This window comes from Vanacampus margaritifer, chromosome 3 (assembly GCF_051991255.1).
Source record: "Vanacampus margaritifer isolate UIUO_Vmar chromosome 3, RoL_Vmar_1.0, whole genome shotgun sequence".
Classification (NCBI taxonomy): domain Eukaryota; kingdom Metazoa; phylum Chordata; class Actinopteri; order Syngnathiformes; family Syngnathidae; genus Vanacampus; species Vanacampus margaritifer.
In genome coordinates, this window is record NC_135434.1 from 17,310,914 (window position 1) to 17,334,174 (window position 23,261).

At 37.9% G+C, this 23,261-nt stretch overlaps 1 protein-coding gene across 1 annotated transcript; it reads right to left on the bottom strand.

Annotated features, from left to right (window-relative positions):
• Positions 1–11,002: 11,002 nt before the first annotated feature.
• Positions 11,003–22,298, bottom strand: ndc80 (NDC80 kinetochore complex component). The gene is made up of 17 exons (XM_077561713.1): positions 22,137–22,298; positions 21,051–21,146; positions 20,337–20,423; positions 19,622–19,748; positions 18,691–18,857; positions 18,008–18,110; positions 17,831–17,920; positions 16,531–16,624; positions 16,258–16,358; positions 15,915–16,059; positions 15,221–15,426; positions 14,943–15,089; positions 13,610–13,699; positions 13,201–13,293; positions 12,993–13,123; positions 12,290–12,392; positions 11,003–12,194 (listed from the first exon to the last, which is right to left on the bottom strand). Exons 1-17 carry the CDS (start codon positions 22,142–22,144, stop codon positions 12,057–12,059), a joined length of 1,926 nt encoding a protein of 641 aa, XP_077417839.1. The 5' UTR covers positions 22,145–22,298; the 3' UTR covers positions 11,003–12,056.
• Between the last annotated feature and the right edge of the window lie 963 nt (positions 22,299–23,261).

Consider the following 23,261-nt stretch of genomic DNA (forward strand, 5'->3'; position numbering starts at 1 on the left):
CCAACATATTGTTTGTCCTCTCCGTGACTTGTACAGTCAGTATGTGTGCAGCCTCGCCCAGGCGCCGTGTGTAAATCCAGACACATTACATCAGATGATCAGATTCTTCTCATTCCCCATCAGATAGACCTGCTTTTCACCTTTCACCTTGTTTGCCGGCCCACGTGTTTGCTTTCCACATAAAATGAATCGTATTAGTAAATCCATCCGTTCATTGGACATCACGACATACCGCAGTCCACAAACTTATCGGTCCAAATTATGCCACTTGAAAAATATGAGGAATCTATAATTTTATGGTGATTAACAAGCAAGCCATTGATGGAGTGCAGGGAGTCGTCTTAATGCGACCAGTGAACATGCATTTATAAGGCAACAGTTGTGTTAGAGCTGCAGTCATGCTAGTGCTATTATTAGCAATCCAAGCAATAGCATCCACTGTTTTTATTAGAGAATGACAGGATATGAGTACATCGTGAGCTTGAAAATGCCAGTTTCTATATGCTACCATGACTGAACTCTCTCGCACATGCACACACACTATGATAGTGAATAGGAGTTGTGGGAATGTAGTTCAGACAAACTAGAATGATGAGTACAAGTAGAGTCATCAAAGAATCTTTCCCTTCCCTTGATCACCAAGATAGAACTTCCTGTGTAAATTTACAGTATATTATTGATTTGGGATTCCTCACAGATTTATTTTTAAGTTGTTGTTTTTTGTAAGTCTAGTTAGCATTTTCTTGTAAAGTGACACACTGACATTTCCAGCCTTGTTCTCAGGACCTTCCGCTGGCCTTCCGCTGGGACGAATGCAAAAAAAATATTGTACATTTTGGCCCAACTAAATCATACAACTAGGTGCAAATACAGTATACTTGGACAATGACAATGTTTTCATGTTTTTTTTTGTTTAATCTATACACCACAATATTGTGACATCCATTATGTGTAGCTAGAATACGTCCATTTTCCGGGGTTTGAAAGTATTTCACATAATTCTGCAAACTCCGGTTGCAATGACGTTGGGATGTTACGTAAAACGCAAATAGCAACAGAGTAAAATGATTTATAAAAATCCTTTTCAATCTAGGGGAAGTCAACCGTAAACATTTCTTGACAATAACATGTTATATGTCACCTCACTAGTCTAAACATGACATTCTGATTAATATTACATTTGTGGACTATGTAGCAAAATTCAGCTGTTTCTATCCATCTCAGGAGACGGCCATTTTGCCACTTGCTGTCGACTGAAGATGACATCACAGTTACTCAGGGACCAGGCAACGACCAATCACAGCTCACTTGTTTTCTGAAGCTGAGCTGTGAGTGATTGTTACCTGCGACCGAGCAACTGTGATGACATTTTCACTCAACAGCAAGTGTCAAAATGGCCGCCTTCTGATACTGATAAAAAACTGCTGGATTTTGCTGCTTAACTCATATCCCACTAACCAGGGCTGGACTGGCACAAAAAAAAATTGGCCCTGGCGTGCGTATTGACTTTGGCCCTCTGGCCCGGCCTGGCCAAGCCCAACTCCTGCCTAACATGTAGCTGAGCTGTGAGTGATTGTTACCTGCGACCTGAGCAACTGTGATGACATTTTCACTCAACAGCAAGTGTCAAAATGGCCGCCTTCTGATACTGATAAAAACTGCTGGATTTTGCTGCTTAACTCATATCCCACTAACCAGGGCTGGACTGGCACAAAAAAAAAATTGGCCCTGGCGTATTGACTTTGGCCCTCTGGCCCGGCGTGGCCAAGCCCAACTCCTGCCTAACATGTAGTTCTGCCACTGATGTTTATTGATGATGTTTCAGTTTGATTAATGGACTGGTCCCTCAAAATTGTGGGCCGGTCTCTTGGGGTAAATTGTAGGAAAATAATCATTAAAAAGCACTGCATCAGGCCCCAAAGATCCCGGCCAGAAAGCCAGTCCAGCCCTGCCACTAACGCAAATGAACCAAAATACTGTATTTAGACTAGTGGGGCAACATTGAACATATTATTGTCAAGACATTTTTGGGGGGTTGACTTCGCCCATAAGTAAATAATACACAAAATAATCTCTCATTTGATTGAATTAGATTTTACGAGAATGATGTTACTACAACAAAAAATACTTACTCTTAATTAAAGTGATTGTCGTAGTTGGCGAACAAATATAACTCTCATTCTGCATGTAGCGCTTCTCCCAGTCTTATCTGTAGTATTTTCACCATAGACACAAACAATAATGTGAAAACATCGGAAAAATCAATGTATTCAAGTTAGATGGCTTTAGCGAGTGGCTTCACTATTCGCTTAAGTGAGTAAGCGTCATTGTTAGTCCATTTACAGTATATATCAATCCGTGATCCTGGCACACGTCTTCTTTTGAGATAAATGCTTCCGGTGTCAGCTAGTCATTTAAAACCGAGTTAAATGCTGAAGGGAACAAACTATCGCCTCTCCCGCACGCTATTTTGAATGGACTTCCACACCCAAGAGTGACGTTGCTCGGAAAGAATACGTCACAGAAAAATAAACAAATTTGATTGCACGGTTCATTTTGAACCAGTTCAATCTGATGTAAAAATCACACTCTTCAAATGGTGGACAAAAATAGATTGTAATAAATGAGGAGTACTGCATGTAATGTACATTGAATATAATATTATGTCATATGTTGTGGTAACAATATCTGAAAATTATAATAATTTTTTCTTTTGATTTTTTTGATGATGAAATTAAGATAAAGGGGTAAGAACATAAAGTCTTCCTACTCCTTTTCAAACATGTACTGTCTATCTACGGGTAAATTGACCATTGTCTTACTTTATCTTTTGTTTTCATTTGATGTTGAGTTTTGAATGTATGTTTGCTTTAATTGTTTTTTTCCCTTTTCTTTTCTCACAAATGTACTTTTTAGGTGGGTGTGACAATAAAGTGGTACTTAAACTTTTTTTTTTAAATCCCCGTTATTTTATACTATATATTTTATACTATATATTTTATACTATACTACTTTATACTACTTTATACTATAATATATCACTAAAAAAAATACATTTAATTAATAAGCTGCATTATGAACACTGGCTTCGACAAAACCACAAACAAACCGTGGCACTTGGTCTCATCAATATGCATGTTTATGTAAGTTGGAAGGAAAACGGAACACCCGAGAAAACCCAGAGCACAGATATGAACCCACGACCTCTGACCCGTGAAGAGGATGTGCTACCCAGTCAGTCACCGCATTTAACATGGATTCAAATCTACTTTGTTCTGTCTGGACAACCACAGTGGCAGTTTTGAACTTCTCAATATATATATTTTGTAGTCAGTCTAATTATGCAGGTTTATACACACATTCACATTAATGATGGAAAAAGTTTAAAAAAAATTATTTATGTTGGTCTCATGTTTTGATATTGGAAAAAAGATATTTGAACTGGGGTGTCTATCACTGAAATAACACTATTACAAAAATAGCCATTTAATCACAATAATATGGGTAAGACGCCCTCTACCTGTCAAATTTGACATGTGGATTGAACACTACCTGCTTTCAACCTGCAACCAAAATGTAATTGAACTACACATCACATTCAGTAATAGCATACAAAATGTTTCACAAAGTTATCAGTGAATTTAGCAATGTGAACTGTATATTGTTATTATTATCATTATTATTATTATTATTAATGCTACAGTGTGTAAGCAGCATTGGCGCAGCAGTTTTTACGGTCAACATTTTATTTACTGATTGCATTTATGTAAATCCGGCATATGATTTAATAGACACATTTTAGTAATTTACACTTCAAATTGGTTTATGCAGCCTTCTTATTAAGATGAATACAACCATGATGGCCGTGGCTAATTTGCATCAAATGTAATTATATAAAGTCAAGGGAGTCACAGAAAGATTTGTTTTTTGTTTTTGATTTTTACAATTAATGACAATCTTATGAAACTGTAACTACATTCAGATGTCTTGACAATGTAGCCTTTGTTTTATATTCTTAAGATCCGTTTTGGCTCTTAAACCACAGTGGACATTTTCTTATTCAGTTTTGATATATGATCATTTTACCCACTGCAAAATTTAATCTGAAATGTTAGTCGAATCTCCAAGATGAAATAAAGATAAATAATAATTTAAGGTGTGCATTACATGGGTTACCGTAATTCATGAGGCACAGCGTTGACCTTTGACCTTCTAACCATAAAACAAGGTTTGAGCAAACCTCTGGAGAGAGGCTGAAAGAAATGATTGGAGCTTACGTCACATTAATGGATCTGATCTCACCATAAAGTTGTTATCAGCCATGACATACTGGCACACTGCCACTGTAGTACCAAAAAGCCGTTTCTTCTCTCGCTCTAATTGGTATGATTACAGGACACATTAGGCCGTCTTGAGTATATTGGCAAATAGTAGAATGGGAAAACAATATAAGTGTTGTTGTCAGTGACACAGTACTGGACTACTTCACACAGTCAGCAACTTAAATTGGGCAATTTGTATTTCCAGACTGGAAAAGTACCATTAATAATGGAATGATAGGCAATATATTTTTTTTTTTTCTTAAGACTCAAGTGCAAGTCATATTCCCTAAATGTAATGAAAACAAAAGAGCTAGGTTTGAATCCTGGTTCAAACTTTTTTTTCCCTGCAGGGTTGCATGTTCAGTTATTCTGTAATTTGATTTCTTATTTTAGCTCGAAAAACGTTTGGAAAAGTATTTCAGAACAAGGGCCAAAACCTCAAAGCCAGGAAACATTGCTGATGCGTATAACAAGCTGCTTTAATGTTTGTTTCCATTCACACCATCTAACCGTACCTCTTATCACACTGACTGGCCATTTGTCTTCTGTTTGTCAACCCTTTTCCTTCAGCCACGCAGAAAGATGTTGACAGAGCCTCCGGTTAGAGAAACCTCAATCTGCAGATGTACAATGAATGTTAGGTCGGTGGGCATCTAATATAGCAACGTTCAAAGCACTTTATAATATGGTTAGAGTGACATGAAAAAAATAATGAATCTAAATGTGAGTGAGAGGTGCAGGCAGAAAAATCACATTGGCATAATTTTTACCAGGGGTCAGCAATCTTTACTGTCAAAAGAACCATTTTAGGCCAAATAAATATCCCAAAATTAGTCTGGAGCTGCAAAACATTTGAACATTGTGATGAACAAAAACAGTGTGTTAGTGTTAGTCTAATGTACTGAAAGACCAAAAGCCAATAAATAACAGAAAAATATGCAGCATCCAATACTTTGAGATTCATTTTCTTCTATCTTATGTCTTCCCCTTTTCTTTTCTTTTTGTAGGGGTTGTAATTTTTCAGACTTTTCAGCCTTTCTGTCAAATTTCTGACATTTTGGCAATGTTATGGAAATATGATGGTAATTTTCTGCCTCTCTCTCTCTTTTTGGACGTTTTATAGCTATTTTGGATGTTTATTCTGCCTTTTTTGCTACAAATTTTCTGACATTTTGGGCAATTTTCTGGACATTTTATGGTAATTTTCAGGATTGCTTCTTTGGTATTTGGACATCTTATGGTTACGTTTTGAACGTAGTCTTTTATGGCTTTTTATGCAGTTCTCTGACATTTTTGGCAATTACATGAAAATTTTATGCTAATTCTCTGTTTTCTTCTTCCTTTTTGGACAATTTAAGGCATACAAAAAAAAAAACGTTTTCATCTACCTTTCGTCTCACTTTTTCTGACAACTTAGAAATTTGGACTCTGACATTTTTTTAATATATATTTTTTTATTTAATCTTAAACAGACAGGTTTTTTTTTTAAATAGAGCTGTATCTACACCATATAGTGCCCAAAGAGCTTTACAAAGTCTCACATTCACACACAAGTGGTCAGCTGCTGCCATGCAAGGCGCTGCTAGGTCCACTGGGAGCAAATTGGGGTTCAGTGTCTTGCTCACGGACACTTCAACATGGTTAAAAAAGGTGAAGATCAAACCCACAACCTCGCGCATGTGAGACGACCACTCTACCACTGAGACATGCCCCCCCCCATCAATTCAATTAAAGAATATTTTATCTAAAATGAATAAATACGTACAATTTTGTATTAATTTCTCCCATTTTTTAAAGATCCACAGGGAGCCACAAGAGAGAGACTAAAGATAAGGAGCCAAATGTGGCTCGAGAGACACATGGTTGCAGACACCTGATCTATAAAAATAACAGGTGCAAAATGAACTTGTAAAAGTGCAAGAGGCAGTAACAATTCAGATATGGAAAAGAAGAGAAAGCATATATACAGTGCAACAATTAATGCTAAAAGAGTTAGCCGAAATTGGGGAATTAAATGCAAGTAAAAACAACTTTCACGTTACTCTAATGAGAATGATGCTAGTTTAGCTAACTAGCATCATAATCATAGTACAGTAAGTACAATATCAGAAATGTCATGTGATTAGCTTCTGTTTAAAAGAGTGAAAATGTGCCAGTTGTGTAAAATTTTCTTTAAGCGCACGCGTGTAAAACTCATGTTGGGCCATTTGCTTTAAAAATAAAATAAAAAATTCAGCAACTCAGCACTGGTCTGTTTCTATTTCTTCTTAACTATGTGCCTTTATTCATATTCCAAAGATAATATACATGAAGAGGGTTTTTTTTCAGAAGCAGATAAAAATAATAATAATAATCTTGCCATGCATTCCATTCTATAGAGACTTGTTGTATCTTTTGTTGAACTTGTTCAGACTGAGCTAATGAAGTGTTTTAACAGGATAAATTTGATCGGTGGAAAAATAGCAGGTCTGGGTAAATACCTTTTACTGAGAATAATTCAAATGACTCCATATCATTTTTGGAAACATCTCCTTATATTACCATATAAAGGCAAACATTTGATGTTTTTATAGTAGTGAGGCCCATAACATATTTTCTTACCAAAGATATCGTATATATTTTACTTTGTGGCAACAGTTTGGGGAGGAACTCTTTTCTGCTCCAGCATGACTGTGCCATGTGTACAAAGCAAAGCCTAAATGCTGCTTTGATAGTTTGGCGTGGAAGAATTTGGAAGTCTTGACTGACAACAGTTTGGTTTCACTTTCAGTTTCTTTCTCACTTTCCAGCAACATTGATTAGCGGTTGCCATAGCCTAAATAAGTCCCATCAGATATTACCACCACCCGTTGAAGGCAGGTGAACAATTTGTCAGCATGTCAACATCCCATGATGGTGAACAATGAGAAGATTGATCCACAAACTGCTGGTGCTTCATCCGATGCAGATGGAGCAGCTGCCTGTTATGTCACACCTATGAGAGGTGACACGTCCTCACACGCACACACCTATTTGTTGCGATAACGTAGCAGGTGAACGCACAAATAGGTCACAATCAGAGTGCAGATTTCATTTCTCAGGTTCTGTGTGATATTTTTGTCTAAATCGTCAATGTCTAAATCGGCAGATTGTGTAGAGCTGCCAAAAATTCTAACGGGTTCTTACGTGGCCCAAAATTTCATGAAGACAGGCTTAGCTTTTACTGCTTTTATTCTATTTCATCACCTTAACAATAAGAACTTCAGATTATGTGGTATATTGAGGAAATACATCAAAAGTGATATGAAAAGAAAATTAACCTTTTTTTGGCAACAGGCAAGCCATGAGGCATTACAAAAAGCTTGCACGCATCACGGCCAAACTTCAGATCCAAAAGCAAAATCTGCTCTCAATTTTGTGCACCGAAAACATTACCAACAGGAAGACCCATCATTGTGACAGCTCCTAGCCAATCCCTTCATCCATCCCCAAGTTAAGGTTTACAGACCCCAACTGGAAGTGAGGGCTCACATCTCGCCAATATGACGATGGCTTTTATCGCATGCCACAAATGGAAAGCTAAATGACTCTGTAAAAGTATCTTCTTTGGGTTTCTAGAAGATGCAAAACATTACCAAATAAGGACTGCATTAAAAGAGTGATGCATACGACAAATATTATAGGTGTTAACATAGAGCGAAATTTGTTCCTATTCATCTTCATTTTGTCTCAGCGAAACAGGCAAACTTGAAAACAACACAAGTTCAGTCGTGAGTTGCCTTTGTTAATTGTCAGTTCTGTTTAGAAGACCATGAATCAATGAAATGATTATTTACAAACAAAGAAGACTCCAGAGCAAATGGCATGACTAAAAGCAAAGTACTAAGTCAAAACTTGACAATTTTATGATTGTGTGAGCAAACGGGGGAAAAAGACAAATGTATTTTCCCATAGGAGGGGTTTGAGAAATGTCTGTGGGTGTTTAATTTATGCGGGTAGAATACCACGCAGACCCACAAATATTGTTGAATATCAAAGTAACAGTGAGCTTTGGATTGAACTTTGCTGATAACCGTACTGTGACTCCACTCTGTTAATAGAAACAATCGGGAGAGGGAATTCATAATAGTGACTTTCTTGACCCTGACTTCCCATATCATGTGTTGTACATAATTGTATGAATGATTTTATTCCTTGGGGACCACACAAAATGAGAACCATGTGTTTACCTTTTGTTAATGTTTCAACACAGAGTGTATTTTATAGTATGTATGAAAGTACTGTACTGTATTGTCATTTATCACTAGAGCACTAACAGCATTGTAGCTTAATGGCACAAATATTTAAGCAAAATTGTCCCCACATGTTTAAAGTTGAGAGTTTACATCACTGTGAATGTCTTAGCTAAGCTTTACCAGAAAATTTGTGAATAAAGAAGATGAGAATCGTCTTTTTTTTCTTTTTGGCATGTACAGGAAATTTGACTTCTGCATTTTGATCCATCACAGTGAAAACACACTTTTAGCGGCACTGACTTGAGCAGGAGGATGCTTAGGCGGCCAGGCAGCAGTTCGGCGTGTCTTGCTCAAAGACACCACAGCCGTGTGTCTGGTGGTGGTCTTGATCCAGGGTCCCCCACGATGGCAGGTAAACATCTGAGACACGGCTGCCCCTAATAATGTTGTTTCAGACCTTCGAGAAAAACAGACAATTTAGATGAGCTAGCAAAAAAAAAAAATCACCATTTAAATATCTTCCAGTTACAAAACACCTATAGATTGACTAAACATTCGAATACAACAGAGCCATAATGAAAAGGGGAGATTACAAATGTGAGACCTATGCCGAAAATTTTAATAAAAACGATACAGGATGGATGGATGGATGAAACTTTCAAAGTTGGCTTTAAAATTGGGTAAACAGTGACCTCAAGAGGGATAGTTATCACATTACACAGCAGCTGAACCAATACAATGTAAAGCTAAATTACAGCCTAATAATATTGCATTTCCCAAATTAGGTATGAAAAACCACACACACAAAATTGAATATTATTATCCTTATTCCTTTTTTCTTTTCTTTTTTTTTATCGGCTTGTGGTGAATGTCAACGTCATTGTTTTATTTTGAAGTGGATGGTCTAACTGTAGTTCCGGGTCCAGCTGAAGACGCTGGACGATTGGAGCTTGGTTCCGTGTTATGTTGTGTGCTCAGTTTGCAATTCTCATGTTCCATGGAGAAACATTTGGATGCTGGTTTTAGGATTAATGGGTAGAGGGGGAGTCGGTTGATTTTGTATTGCTACAGTATATCGTCACTGGTTTACACCTAAATAAAAAGTTATGAGTTCTTAATTGTGAGTTATTCCTAAATTTTCAAATACTTGCATTTGAACCACAAGTTTTAAAATGCTTGAATTTGCAGGAGCGGAACTTCAAATGGAAAGATGCTGTGCCTGTTAATGCCACCGTGCCACCGATTTACAAAAGATGTTCAATAACAAATAACAGGTGTTGTGAACTGGAAGGAGCTGTTGGCGGAGTATAGAATGATGTACAGTACTTCAGCATCTGCCAACACCTCAGCTGCCGTAAAATTTATAGATACTGTGGCTATAAGGGAAATGGACAGTTTTATTATGTGTAAACAAACCTTAATAAATTGAAAGGAAATTTGACATTGTTTTCCTCTCTGTTCAGTCAACAGTTCTAATTTTACAGCAACACCTTAGTTTTATTAAAAAACTAAGGCCTATTATTCTTAATAGTTCACGTGGTGAGCGTTAGTGAGCAATAAGCATTACTCTTTCTTTTTTTTTTTAAGTTAAAAAAAATACCGTATATGATATGTGCAGGGGATGTGTTGTCATTTGGACCTAGGCTGTTATATTTTTTCGTCAACAAGTGTGAATTTGAGAAAATGGTACTATTTCGGAAATAGTGCGATTTTATAATAATAATAATGTCATTTTTGAATCTTACAATAATAATCAAAATATTTTTTTTAGTTTTGTTTTTAAAGAATGTCCGATTGAATGTCAACACTTGGACATGGTGCAGTTCCAATTCAGTAACTGGACACTTTATGGCAGCTCATACACAAGTCTATTTGACTCTGGGTTCAAATTATTTTCCCACTTTGGATATTTTTAATGAAGACTCAACATACAGTATCTTTACAGACAAGTTTACTTCTTAAGGAACAGTATTACAACACTCACTGTAGTTACACCCTGAGAACAGCAAGACAACCAAACATTTATTAGCATGCAAAAAGGCATTGCAAAATAAAACTTTTGCATTTGTTATTAAAAAAAAAACAACAACTATTAATTCCCATCTTAAGCAGACACCTACTATATGCAATGTCTCAGCACCAGGCATTGATGTTCTTCCTTGTGGGAAACATTTTAAGACATCCCTTCACTGGCTCCCTGAACATTTTATTGTTTAGATGTTTTCAAAAGTATAAATATTGGAACTAATTTGGTCCGATAAATACATAAATCCCAAACTGCCCACACTAAACAAATATAATTATCTTTATACACTCAAGAAATTTGCACACATAGGAAATATAGGTTTATATTGCTAATATGTGTTAAGAGTTTTTGTTTTTACATAGTTAGGGATAATTTGTAACAATTACAACAAATTACAGTGCGAGAGGCACACTAAACCGAAAGAAATGAAGAATAACCAATACATCATTCAAAAGTGCTTTATTTATATGGGCTTCAGAAAGGTTGAAATGTGAAAACAGAAAGTTGCCTATAAATTGATAGTTTATTTAAATAAGGATTTTTAAAAATCCTCTTGACTTGTCACACACACAAGAGTATGTGACCCAGAGGAGTCCATCAGCAACGTATGAGAAATCCATTACGTAAATGAAAATAAAATAATTCACATCAGTGGTGTGTGTGCTGCCCTCTAAAGGCAATTGGAGGGAATGCGGGGAGCCTGTTGGGTCCCGCGTAAGGAGAGCCAGCTTGACTTGTGCGAAAGGTGGAACTGCCTGGACTAGCCAGCCAATCGCACATCGTATCATCAAGCTTTTACTCACATTCACTCACACTTTTGGGCAATTTAGTCATCATTAAGATGCATAACTCTGTAGTAATTTGGCTTTTTTTTCTTCTCTCTCTTTCGCTCTCAAAAATCTATACTTTTAGGGGGCAGCAGGGTGGACGACTGGTCAGCTTTTCCGCCCCTCACAGTTTAGAGGTCGCATGTTTGATTCCGGGCTCTGGCCTTCTTGTGTGTTCTCCCCGTGCCTGCGTGGCTTTTCTCCGGGTACTCCGGTTTCCTCCCACATTCCAAAAACATGCATGGTAAGTTAATGTAACACTCCAAGTTGAACCCAGGTGTGATTGTGACCGTCTACTGTCCGAAGCATTTTTGCCAACTTTCTGGCATGTTACCAAACTAGTGACGGAATCATTATCAGTTTATGTTTCTGCATTTTTTTTTTTTTACACAATCAATCTGAAAACATGTCCTTTTGTTGAATAAAGCGATGGAAAAAAAATAAATTAAAAAAACTGAGATTAATCAATTATTAAATTTAGTTGCAGCCTTTCATTCAAAGTTCTGAACAATTTCTAACTCTACTTACAGTTCATTCTGATGAATAAGAGCAATCAATCTAAGTGACAGTAGCTTTGGGTTTGAGTAACACCTAAGGAGGCTACATTAACTTTTTATTTCAAATATGTTTTATTAACAGTAACAGAACTCATTAAAATGAACTTCTTTTAATCCTCATAGGCTTTTTGCACCTTCAACTTGAAATGTGCCAATATCTTCTTCAGGTCCTGCATGGTCTTTTCATCCTCCTCAAGTACCTTGGCGTGGCATTGCTGCCCGTGGCTCATGAGGTCCTGCAGACAATTCTGTGGCACAGCAGCAACATACACTTAAGACTCTCATGGCCGCTTCCGAGGTGTGCTGAAAGGATAAAGCGTGGACAAGAATGCGAGAGGGTTACCTCTGTAACGGTCAGGTGGGCTGCTGCTCTGGTGAACACGCTCGTGAGGTTGTTGGCGACCATTCGTCTCTTCTCGTTGGTCTCCAGCAGCACCAAGTGGTACCTCAATGACACAAGTGTTAATTTAAAGGGACGATTATGGACTTTTGAATTTCTTGTATACAAATACAGTAGTTGGGTCTCTGGAGTGCCTCCCCACACATTATGTGTAAAATTAAGATGCACTTCCAGAATAAAATACATAGTAGTTTTTTTTTAATTCAATTGTTAAAATAAAACTTTCTTCTAGACTAAACTTCATTCCAGTGACATTATGACTTTTTATACAATACATCTTTGTTCTTGTAAAGATGATGACTGTATTTTAAAAACTACAACTCTCCTCTCATAACTTAGGGTTAGGTTAACTTTCTTACTGTGGAAAAAATATTTTTCAGAATATCTCTAATTTTGTCCTCAAAATTAAACAATTGTCAATTCCTATGACATTTAGTAAAGTGTTAGTAACCTTTATCTGCCCTTAGGATTACGAAAAATTTTGAGAACTACTGAATTCAACAATACAAATGCTGTTAGGTCATATTAAAATATTAGTACCCAAAAGGACCAAACAATATTGGTACACCTTGCACAATGCACTAAGAGAGAAATTCCACCTTCACAAAGATTAGTATCGGTATTTTCCACCGCACTAGCCACTTACTGTTGCTGTAGTACATTACGCTGCTGCACAGCTTCCTCGGAACCGCAGTTGATCTTCTCCTCCAGAAGATTGCGATTGGTCTCCACCGTCTCCACCTCCTTTGCCCACTCATTTTCCTCTCGCTCCGCCTCCTGCACACGCACACACCGTATAGATCAGAGATGCTTATTACTGCATGTCTGCTCGAGGTGGCAGGTGTAATTCATACCTTCCGACTGGCTTCCCAGCGCTCATCCCCCTTGCGGATTTGATCCCTCAGCTGCTTCAGGTCGTTTTCCTTGTCGAGGATGTTGGACTTCACCTAATGTAGGAACGAAGCAGTTATCACCCTCAACACATGTATTGTAGTAGGAGTTGCAGTTCCATTGATAGAATTACATTTGACTGAGAAATAACATTTGTTGATAAATAAATAAAGTTAAGTTGACACCTTCAACAATTAAATTGCCTAGATTCATCCTTTACAGATTACATGACCTGGATCTCTGATGATCTACACAGACAATCAACATACCAATACAGGATCAGCTGAAAATCATGTGACCGGTTCAGGGGAGATCACTATGTGTGTACGCGTGTGTGTACCCCGACAAAAAGCGTTATACAGTTTTTGTCACCTGTTCACAAGACTCCACCAAGCTGAACTTGCCGTTGGACAGCCGACTGCGCTCCTCTTCGACATTGTTGATCAGCTTTCTCAAAAGATTCTACAATGCGACACACAAAGGGGTTCAGCGCACAGAATAAGGAATGAAACAGAAAAAAAACAAGACACGCTTAGGACCGCCCCCTCATTGAATAACATTTCATGACCGATTTGATGCTGACAGCGTCTGCAGCATGAAATAAATAAATATGAGAGCAGAGCGTTTTTATTGATTAGCATTTAATTCTATTTATACATTGATTTTTAGAATCTCTCGTTTATTTTTGCATTTATTTTTACCTTACTTATTCATGTATATTTCCGTTTTTATTCCCATGTATATTTATTTGTTGTGTTTAATTTTTTAATTATATTTTTATATTCGTTTTTATTTTCACTTATTTATTTTTATATTTTGGTAGTTTTGGTACTCCAAAGGGTTGGCATAACATTACATTATGAGTATCATAAAATGGCTGAATCGGCGTAGCTCTGGGATGGACTAGAAGAGTGCATATTGAAAGTGAGCCTTGTACAATAGAGCTACTTCTCTTATGATTGGACAGATGTGCGTCAGGCAGTTTTCTTTATACTTCTTGTACGAACTAAACGAATAGTCGTGAAATTCAGCAGCGGACAGACAAATTACACATAATTCACAAAGTTGATACATTCCCATTCCCTTAACGAGTCAACACTTCCAGAGATACTGTAACTGTATACAAATAAACAAACATTCCGGATCTCATCAAGATGAAAACTTTAAATTGATGTTGATGGTAATCAACAGATTTCATAACAATGCCTTAGCGCATTCACATCTTTTAATCGCAATATTTTTTTTTTAATTAAAATAAAGAACTTAAGGGCTATATAACTAAACTTGACTTAATGCAAATAACTAATACAATTGAAGTTGAACTCTTGCTAAAACTGAACCACAAACTAACCGATCACTCTCTTTTTCCAGATTAGGTAACCAATGCTTTTTCCCGTTGGTTTGTCAATCATCATAGCGCAAGTTGAACAATTGATTGAAAATGATATTGCGGTAATTTCCATACCACTTTTTGTCGTATGATCCATCATTCGTTACATGTTTATTTGTCAAAATCAATCTCAATAACTTGAACCTGGAAGCAACTCTTCTCTCAACAAAACAATGGACTCCACAGAAATTGAAGAATCTTGCTAGAGTCCCCTGAAGGCGCACATTGACGCTTCTGCTCTCAATCTTTATTCTGTGGTTCAGAGCAAAAGTAAAATAGGCCAAAGTATCACATGGGCGCAAATTCATTGAGTACCTCTGTCTGTGGCTTGAGGTAGACGTTCCCAGGTCCGCATTCAAAAGGCCTGAGTTCAAAGTCAAGGCCACCGGCATTCTCCGCAGACATCGGTATCAGCTTCAGCTTGCGGGCCAACTTGTGGTACTCGTTAAGCTTCATCTCTGCCTGGAATGTTTATGGGAAAGGCCAGTGAGGTCATACCTCTGACAAATAAAACAACCCGCCTAGCTAGCGCCTATGAACAGAGATAGTTAGTAACCTTTATACCTAATGTCTGTCATCATTAATGGGAATACCTTTTCTTTGGCTTTGGCCAGCGCGATCTGTTCACTCCACTTGTGCTGCTCAGCTTGTTCCAGAGACTTGCTATGACTGGCGATGGCCTGCTGAAGCTCTCGCTTCTCTTGGTTAATCCTCTGTACATCAGCCGGTGTGTACTTTTGGTTTTGCAGGACCTTTTGCAGCTCGGCCTGCTCGAGTTTCAGAGACTCCTGAGTGCTGACTGCAGAAGAGAACAACAAAATGAAGAGTACAATTAAATGTTCATTTATTCACTCGTTGATAAATGACTAATTCACTAACACCAGCGCTAATGGCCACACACTGTTTGAGCATCGCAAATAATGTCTATAGAAAGCTGGTATAAACTTGACACTATCTGTGGAAGCCTGAACATGGCAGCAGTGACTGTAGCATGGAGAAGACAGCGTAATATTATTTAGTTTTTACTGTACTTTGCACAGCTACATATCGGTTGTGGCATTTATTAGTATTCCAAAAATGTTTTTGTATACCTGTAGAATAGATACAAAGTCAACCCCAGCATACTCACCATTTGGAACCCACGCACTCATGTATTTATGTTTTTTTTTTCAATTTTGAAAATGATTTTTTATGCCTGTTTTTCATGGAAAATTTATATTAAATGTTTAACAGCGCTTTTTTTTTTTAAGAACTCTTTGGGTGAGAAAAAGAATGCTGCTTGTTTACCCGCATGGTTCAACTCATCATCCAGCTCCAAGCATTCTTTCTCTCGCTGTGCTTGGAAAGCATCCAGATTGACGTGATAGTCACGCAGCTTCTGTAGGTCCGACTGCAGCCTCATATGCTCCATTCTCTTGACCTTGAGACGGTCCTGTCGGGCAAGAGAGAGGTGTTTGCTGGTCAATGGAAATCAATGGAAAATGAACTTACTGTCACTATTGCTTCCGATCATACGCTTGATGCCAAACACCGCACATGAAATCAAAACTTTTTTTTTCTCCCTCTCCATGAAATCAAAACTTAGCGCACAGCACAGTCACAAAATGTCTTATTTCTGTTCGATAAGGACCTTATGGTTTTCCTTCTCCAATCGTTCAACCTCTTCCAACAGCATCATTTGCTTCTGCTCCAGAGCATCCACAAGCTCTTCCTCATAATTGTACAACTTCTCTGTGAAAGCACAAACACAAGCGAATGCATAGGCACATGAATGAAGACAACATCCCACCACACAAAACACACAAACAGAAGACACACCAACACAAAAGCAGTAAAATGTCAACATTATTACATCTTATTTCTCAAAGATACATATAATCCAACTACTTTAAACAGAGCTTACTCAATTCGGAGATGAAGGCCTCGTCGTCAGCCTCATAGGTGTCCTCGCCCTGCATGAACTTTTTGTATGTGGTTGCTGTGTAGTCCATGAAAAGCTGCAGACGGAAGAACATTTTGGATGAAATAAGCACGCCTGCACAGTGTAGATGTTAGCAGGCTGTTAATTAGTTCACCTCCTTGGATCTTTGCACACATACAGCTCTTGTAGTGTATCAAATTATCCAGGGAGCAGCATAACCAAGTCAAGGTCAACTGGTCAGCATATCTGCCTCACAGCTCTGAGGTTCAGGATTGCGATCTCAGCCCCTGCCTTCTTGTATGGACTCCCCCCATGCTTGTGTGGGTTTTGCAAATGTACTCTAGTTTTGGCTTCCTCCGTTAGGCTGTTAGACTTAAATCAGGGGAGCCAGCTTCGTTCTTTAATCTGGCCCACCAAGCATTTCCATTTCCATGAGTCCTGCACAATACATCCCAAATTATTGTGCAAATGATTTAGATTTTTCTAAATAGTTGATGCAAATGACAGCATGTTTTTGTCATCAAAGCTCTCAATGATATTTTTTTTGAAAAATAAAAAAAACTTACCCTAAGGTGGTTGGTGTCTTTAAAGTGATTTTGTAGTACAATGTAGTATTCATCATGTGAGGTATTGTATCGAGACTATTTACTAGGGAAAATATGTACCTGCTTAAGATCATGTTGGCAGCATTTAAAAAGGTTGTCACAAAGAAATGGCTCAATCCGGGATCTCATACACTAGATGAGTGGATCAAAATCATGGGCACGATATATGACGTGGAGCTATTAACGCACAGATTAAGGTTGGAATAATACTTATGCCACGGAAAATTGATGAAATGGGTATTGTTCTCAGGGAAGCAACGAGGGAAGGACTATTGGACTGCATCATTGAACTGACTGATTTGGTTGAACATACACGACCAGTGATTCCAGTGCTCCTGGTGCCAATTCTTCAAACTCAAATAAACTATTTCAATCAAGAATATCTGAACAGGTCATTTTAACATAGGACCCCTATTTGACAGCATGCCATTTGTTGGTGTGCAATTCTTGCATCCACTGAACTTGTACATTTTTTAAGAGTTTCTGCTTGAATTTCCTTGCAGAATATCAGAATCACAAACAGGGATCGGCTGGCAACCAGTGAAGGGTGCATGCAGCCTTTTCCCTAAATCAGCAAGGATAGGCTCCAGCTCAACCACAATCCTACAGTAATGAGGACATGAGCTATCAAAAACGACTGGTTGGATGAATTCTCTAGTCAATGTAAATCAAAGTACCTTGTTGTACTCTACACTGTCATCAATGTTGTCGCCGTCTTCAGAGAAGTCCCTGAAGAGCAGATCCTGCTGGCTCAGGTTTGTGTGGATCTGGTGACACAACAGAGCAGAAATGTCATCTCAAATTCCAATTACTCAAGAAACGTTTGTTTTTAATTCAATAGGGATGCCATTCACCTTGACATTGTCAATTAACCACATAAGGGCACCCAATGCCTGAGGCCACGTGTGAGGAGCACCCACGGAATACATGGAGCACTTGGACAGAACAAACGGATATCTGCATCATAAACAGAGAGCAACAGCAGAAGAGAGGACAGATTTAACAAAGTCTGATATCATTTGAAATTTAAACAAGCATGTTTTTCCTAAACTTAACACTTTCCAGGTGTCAAATTGTCAAAATACTAAAAATAAACAAATAATGGTCAGGTGTTATCTTGTATGTCACAATCCGTCAAAAATCAGAACACAGGGTTTCCCCCAGTGCTTTATTTATAGGCCTGCCCGGCCGCCATGATCACCTTCCCGTAGCACTACATGACTATCGGCAGTGAGGGCGCAGTGATTCAGACCTCGAAGCGTTGAGGTCTTGGGGACAGAATTGATGGGTGCAGTCCCTCAGTACACGCCCTGGCATATTTTCTCCAGGCACAAAGGCTTCCTCTCAAATTCCAAATTCACGAACGATAGGTTTATTAAAGGGTTAAAATTGTACATTGGTGTGAATATGAGTGAGTGTGAATGCTTGTTTTCCCATGTGCTTTCGTGGACTGACTAGCAAACAGTCAAGGGTGTACGCCAGGGATGAACAGTTTAGGCAAATAGTTTAGGCAAAAGCAAATAGGATACTTAGTAACCTGAGTGACTTGAGGAGAGCTGGAACCTCCTCCTCCACTTTGGAGCTTGGCATTTCAAAAATGGGGTCCATTTGACGATAGATGAAGTCAAAGATCTTGACAAACTCCTTGGTGGACGGTGACTGGAGGCTCTTCGGTGCTACGTTGTAGCCACGCTCTGTCAGGAACTGAATCAAAAAGCAAATATCATATATTAAAGATACCATGCCACACTTCTTTTTTAAATAATCGGTTTAAATTGGAAACGCCCAAGATGCCCCTTTTCAAGGACATCAAGGTGAAATGGCAAACAAGGTGGGAGAACTGATTGCTGGGTTCTGTTTACATTGATGTTCCGCCATTGTTTGAAGTTCCACTAATCTAGAGGACAATGGAAACAAACAGTTCCAAGGTGCCTTAACCTTTCTGTGACATTTTGTCAAACTACTCCAAAGATCAAGAAGTATTTTTTATCCTCTGTTTGACTCAAAAATGTTGCCTGTTTTGAGTCAGCTATCTAGCCTTGTGAAAGCCCACCATCCTTCTACTGCAGGGCCAATGTCAAGCTCAGCTATTGTTACCATGACCATCTATGGGCAGAGCCCCCCACCAGAAAAGTATGTGCAAACTACCAAACACACCAATGCCTTCATTAGGACGTGTATTTCATTTTCATTCATGGAGGCGATTGGCTGGCAACCAGTTCAGGGTGTACCCCGCCTACTGCCCAAAGGCAGCTGGGATAGGTTTCAGCACCCCCGCGACCTTTGAGAGGAATAAGAGGTCACGAAAATGGATGGATGGAGGCAGAAAAAGGATATTTTGATCATTCTGAAGGTTGCACAATTAGGAAGTTGATTAAAATAATGGGGAAGATATGCATGCCTACAATTGAGAATCAAATCTGTGCATGTGGCGCATACAGTGGACACATTGTCACACCCAAACATACCTCATGCAGCTGTCTGATGCACTGCTGAACGTAAGCCTTGTCATGCAGGGCCCGTGGATCTTTGATTTTCTCAGCTCCTCCAAAGCCATAAACGGAGCTGCTACGTGGCATACTGGCTCCACTTGCACTGCGCTCAACAACAACAAAAATGTATACAATATGTACTGTATTGTATACAAGGTGCCCCAAATGTCAATACATAGACTACTAACTAGGCCTGCGTGATATTGGGAAAATGGATGACAAAAAAAGAAGAAATTTAAAAAAAATAATAATAATAATTTTATCCTGCTATATTATAATGTGGAAAAAATACATCATAACGTGCATGTGATGTGAATACCAGCACACATTTCGATTAGCTCAAAAGATCCAAACTAATTTTTTATTGCGGGCTAAATTTATGATCGCCTCATTACTACATACACAAATTGATGAGTAACAAATTAAGTCAGAAGCCAGTAAAAAAAAAAAAAAAGTTCAAATATTACTCAATTTTAAAAGGAAGACTGTTAAAAAAAAAATCTTGCAATATCTCAACATTATTAAAAATTAAAACAATTGGCAATTTGATTTTTCAGCAAGGAACATGAAGTAGTAATGCACACCATAATTTCCCTTTGCGGGCCACATAATGTGATGTGGCAGGCCAAATCTGGCCTCAGGGCCTTAACTTTGACACCTGTGGTTTATAGCATTTCCATTGTTCACATACCGTCGTTGACCAAAGAAGCTCGTCTGCCGCTCAGATGCCTGCAACAGCGGTTTGGATGTGCTGAGCTTTCTCATTGAAGGCGTTTCACTGTCAATGAAAACAAAGCTGTTCAATTGAGATTTACATTTGTTTCTTTTCATTTTTTTTAAAGAATGCTAAATTCCTCAAATCAACTCGCAACACAACATGACAAGCAAAATCACAATATGTTGATGGTAGCAGAGAACTACAATTTAAATGACAAAACAAAAAAACTAGGGTCGATATGGTTTAATGGTAAATCACAATAAAATGTTGTATTACTGTTTCAAATAGTCAATGACAGTCAAATAGTGGATTAAGTCATTTCTCCCATGTTCACAGCAACAGATAAAGATGAAGACACAAACCGTAGTAGAAGATAACAGAAGTCGAGACTCAAACACTCAAGATGTCAGAGGCGTTGCAGTTTAACGGCTCATTTAATGATGGTAAAATTTTAAACATTAAAAATGTTAATTTATTATGAATCATGTTTATACTCATGTTTTGAAGAAAGCACACGTTTTCACTTTATTTGTAATTGTTTTTGTGGAAGTTGATGCAAGTTTAATGCTGGTGAAACAAAAAATATTAATTAAGGAGCACCATTAAGGACATGCTGTCAAGCCTTACAACTATGCTTTTTTTTTTTTTTTTACAAAAAGAAAGAAAGAAAAATGAAATAGAACCAACCTGCGGGGAGTTGTGTACACAGCGCTCATCCTGTTGGAGTCTTGCACCCGCATAGGCCGCTCAGACTGCCTGCCCGTGACTCTGCTCTTTCTTCCTCTGTTTCCAAAAGTCACAAATACATATAAAAGAACATGTTGAATATGTTTAAGTATATTATACACGACAAATACACAACAGAAAAATGTATACATATTATAATCTGAATATTTATAAACTACTTGTCACAATTGTGGGACTCAACAAAGTACACAAACTTTAAATTATTACCATACATTTAATTAAGCCTTCAAGAATCTTTAACGCGAGTACAGTATTAATTTTTCTGATGACTTCTTACTTTTACTCCATACACTTGTATAGTCAAGTAATGCGTATTATTACAATTGTCAACATCCCGATGATGACGTCACATTGTCAGCTATAACCCTATTGAAAGAATTATTTTTTGTTTGTTTTTGTTGTCAATTTAAAATAATCATTTGTGGTGAATATGTTGTGTCTTCTGACATTGTGTTAAAAAAAGGTTTGTTTGTTGTGTTTGTATTATTGTTAATGTTTTGTGTTCTGTAAAGCGCGTTAATTGAGTCTGATGCAGCTGTTTGAACGCGCTAAAAATGGCAAATCCATCCTAATCTGGCCAATCTGAGCCGTTCACGGAAAAATAACGCTAGAGCTGCTGGTCACGGCAAGATAACCACTGCGTACGAAGTGGATATTTTGCGGTGACTGGCAACTTGTCATTCGGGGCTATTTTGCCGTACTAGCTCGAGACATACCAGGCGTTCACTTCGGACGGAAGCGCGAGATCCCAAATTTGAATCTCGATTAGTGTTTTTTCTTAAACTACACTTTCTTGACAGCAGCATCTGTCCAATTACAAAGGTTACAGTACTTTTGTCACCGCTGTCTGTCAGTTTACGCTATCTTAATTCAACGAAAGCTATAAAGTACAAGTGAAGCCATTAGATGCGACGACTTCTCTTTGATTGGCAATATCGAAAAGACAGGGTAAAAAAAAAAACATTAGCCGTAAGCAAATGGGTAGGAGAATGTAAGTAGGAATTTAAAGTTAAACATGATACATACCGCTCCATTTTGTTACTCTTTACCAAGTAGATGAAATAAACGGAGGCGTATAAAGGAAAACACAAAAACCGCCAAAGGTTCAAAATGGTAGCACTGTGACGTAATTGCTCTACGGCGAGTCGTCTAGGTCTAAAAACGTGACGTGTCCTAATAAGCGACGTGCGCATTGCGTTTGCGCATGCGTGAAAAAACGAGGCTACCAACTAACCGTCATTTAAATGGCGGAGATTAGAGTGGTGACAGTCTTTGGTTTATGGTTTTATTGAACAGATAAACATAAAGAAAACACATTACAAGTCTAAAATATAAATAGCGTAACTGTACACCTTAAAACTTGCAAGTCAACCCCCGAAGTCAGAAAACCTCATGTTATGCATGTTTAAAATACATCAAAAAACAAAAAACAGCAACTTTCCAGCGGTTGAAATGTTAGAAATCAGAGCTCATTCCATTGGACCCAATTCGTTTTTAATGACCGTATGGTAGTTTATAGCCTACCCACAATTCACCATACCGATACATATAATGCACCGTGCAGTCGAGATGCGCACTTTGCTTATTACAGCGCGTTCTCGTTTTAATAGCGACCAATCAAACATAAGTTTGTTTGTTTGTTTGTTTGTATGTATGTTTTTGTTTTAATTAAATTAACAAATGAAGCTTAGAGGCTTACAGAAAATTGAAACATACAATTTAGCAGTACAAAAACAAAACAACAATGAAAACCAACAACATACACACATCATGATGTACTGGGATCAAACGAAAAGCCATGTTATTATAAAGCTACCATGTCCTTTTAGAATAACAGAATCCTCAATAAAAAGAAGTTCCTTCAGAAAAACAAGCAAGGTTGGCTTGTTAGTATCTCCAAATTTGCATTTATGTATGAAAAACTTTGCCCTAATAATCAAGTCATTGATTGTAAACTGTTTTACCTTATTGTCCAGTATTACTCCAAATTATACATCTGTGTAAGTTAAAGACACAGTACCCAAATCATTAGAAACAGCCCATATACAGAAGCTGTCCATTTTTTTTCTTTTTTCTGTTTCTATGTTACTGGTACAAAAAGCACATTTGTTGTCCTCAATATTAAATTTAGAATGCAAAAATTCCTTGCCG